General features: G+C 52.7%; 1 protein-coding gene across 1 annotated transcript; it reads right to left on the bottom strand.

Moving 5' to 3' along the window:
* Nucleotides 1–285: 285 nt before the first annotated feature.
* Nucleotides 286–1,262, bottom strand: LOC310700610 (pseudouridine-5'-phosphatase-like). The gene has a single exon (XM_083490544.1). It carries the CDS (start codon nucleotides 1,083–1,085, stop codon nucleotides 390–392), a length of 696 nt encoding a protein of 231 aa, XP_083346670.1. The 5' UTR covers nucleotides 1,086–1,262; the 3' UTR covers nucleotides 286–389.
* Nucleotides 1,263–1,789: the final 527 nt, after the last annotated feature.

Here is a 1,789-nt window from a genome sequence, read left to right as displayed (position 1 = left end):
AATGGGACTTTCAGAAGCAGTGGCGCAGCGTGAGGGGTGCAGGGGGGCCGGCCGCACCGGGCGCAACATCTGGGGATTAGGGTTAGGGGGCGCGAATCCACGGGTTAGGGGGCGCAAATTACTTGCCTTGCCCCGGGTGCTGACAACCCACGCTACGCCACTGTTCAGAAGTCAACTGCTGAGAGGGGCATAGCATGCACGGCCCATTTTTTCTCTCTAGCATTCACGGATTTCAATAAATGCATTCACAGATTTCAATAAATGAGCTGGCAGAAATGGAGAATATAACTTATAATAGGGCTGACGAGCCTTTTAATAATAAAAAATAAGGAGTTTGTTATTTTCTCCAATATGGCAAGATTAACGCATTCAACATGAAACTGTATCCCTTATTGAAATTTTGGCAAGCCGAACATTTCTGGCTTGAAGTCACTCATGGAGTGGAGGACCAGGGTCGCTTCCTTGGTTAACTCTTTCGCCAGGTGTTCATCCGGAATCATGACCACTTGCATGCCGGCACTTACACCTGACTTGACCCCATTGGGCGCATCTTCAAACACGAGGCACTTTTCTGGAGGGGCCGGAGGGTCAAATTTCCTTGCGCAGACCAGAAAAATATCAGGTGCTGGCTTGCCAGCCTTCACTTCCGGGTGATCTCCCAGCACAATATGGTGAAATAATTGAAATATGGCCTGGTGGTGGACTGTTTTCATGTCAAAAGCCTCTTTAATGGAGCTGCTGGCCACAGCCATGGGTATCTTGTGCTGATGCAAATGGCGGATTAGTTTTTCTGTGCCTGGCAAAAACACAGATTTGGGGAACAACTCTTTCTTCTTCTTCTTACTTTCTTCCATGATTTGGTCTGGGCTTATGGGGAGGTCCAAGGCCTTTTGGATCATCACCACCGCTTCCGCTTCCCTTCTGCCCATGATGGAGGATTTCACCTCCCAAGTGAACTGCTTCCCGTAGCGGCCGCACACATCATTCATCACTTCGGTGTAAAGGGTTTCCGTATTCAGAAGGGTGCCGTCCAAGTCGAAAATGACGTGAGTGACGGGCTGGAGAGGTTTGGAGCTGGTGGCCATCAGGTCGACCTCCGACCAGTTGCAGCTCAACAACCGTCGAGCAAAACCGCTGGGTAGGTAAGCCGGGGGCGCGCGCGTGCGCGCTGCCGTTGCCCCGACAGCTTCTATGATTTCACCCTCGCTTTGCAAACTGCACCCACAATTCTATGTCGTCTTTCAAGGCGGCGGCAGCGGCAGTAGCACTACCTTTGGCTCTGACTGTCGCAACTTCCCCTCTGAAAGCTGATTCCCCACTTAGGGAACCGACGGCGCCCGTGGGCTGCTTGCAGCAATCGCGGCCAAAGAAGCTGGCGGTGTTACAATATCAAGGGAGCCCGTGGTGCAAAAGAGCGACGGCTCTCGATCTCTTGACCACCGCGACCCTGCGTCTCCCTGCAGGTCTCCCTGCAGGCTACTGGACTCCCAGCTGCTATGCAAACTGGGACTGATGGGAATTGGTAGTCCAGAAGGCGAGAGGTTCTGCAAGCCCAGCCCCACGGACTTCAACCCGTTCCTTTTGCGCAGGGCAACATTGGGGATGATTTGTTCCTGCACTGTCGATTGGCTTTGGTCTTCCCCCTTTACTGCGACACTTGCTTGGGAGTAAGACGCCTTAAAATCAGGGCGGCTTACTCCTGGGTAAATAATGGCAAATGCTCAGGATGCATAAGCGAGAGGCGGCCGGTTCACCAGAAGAGCACGTCCAGTCCTATTTCCCCTGTGAA

Source organism: Podarcis liolepis, assembly GCF_965112155.1.
Source record: "Podarcis liolepis genome assembly, chromosome: 2".
In the NCBI taxonomy this organism is placed as follows: Eukaryota; Metazoa; Chordata; class Lepidosauria; order Squamata; family Lacertidae; genus Podarcis; species Podarcis liolepis.
This window is presented reverse-complemented; position numbering and strand designations above follow the sequence as displayed.

Excerpts from the sequence above, each read along its gene's own strand:
- LOC310700610 (XM_083490544.1), bottom strand. The coding sequence starts at position 1,085 with ATGGCCACCAGCTCCAAACCTCTCCAGCCCGTCACTCACGTCATTTTC.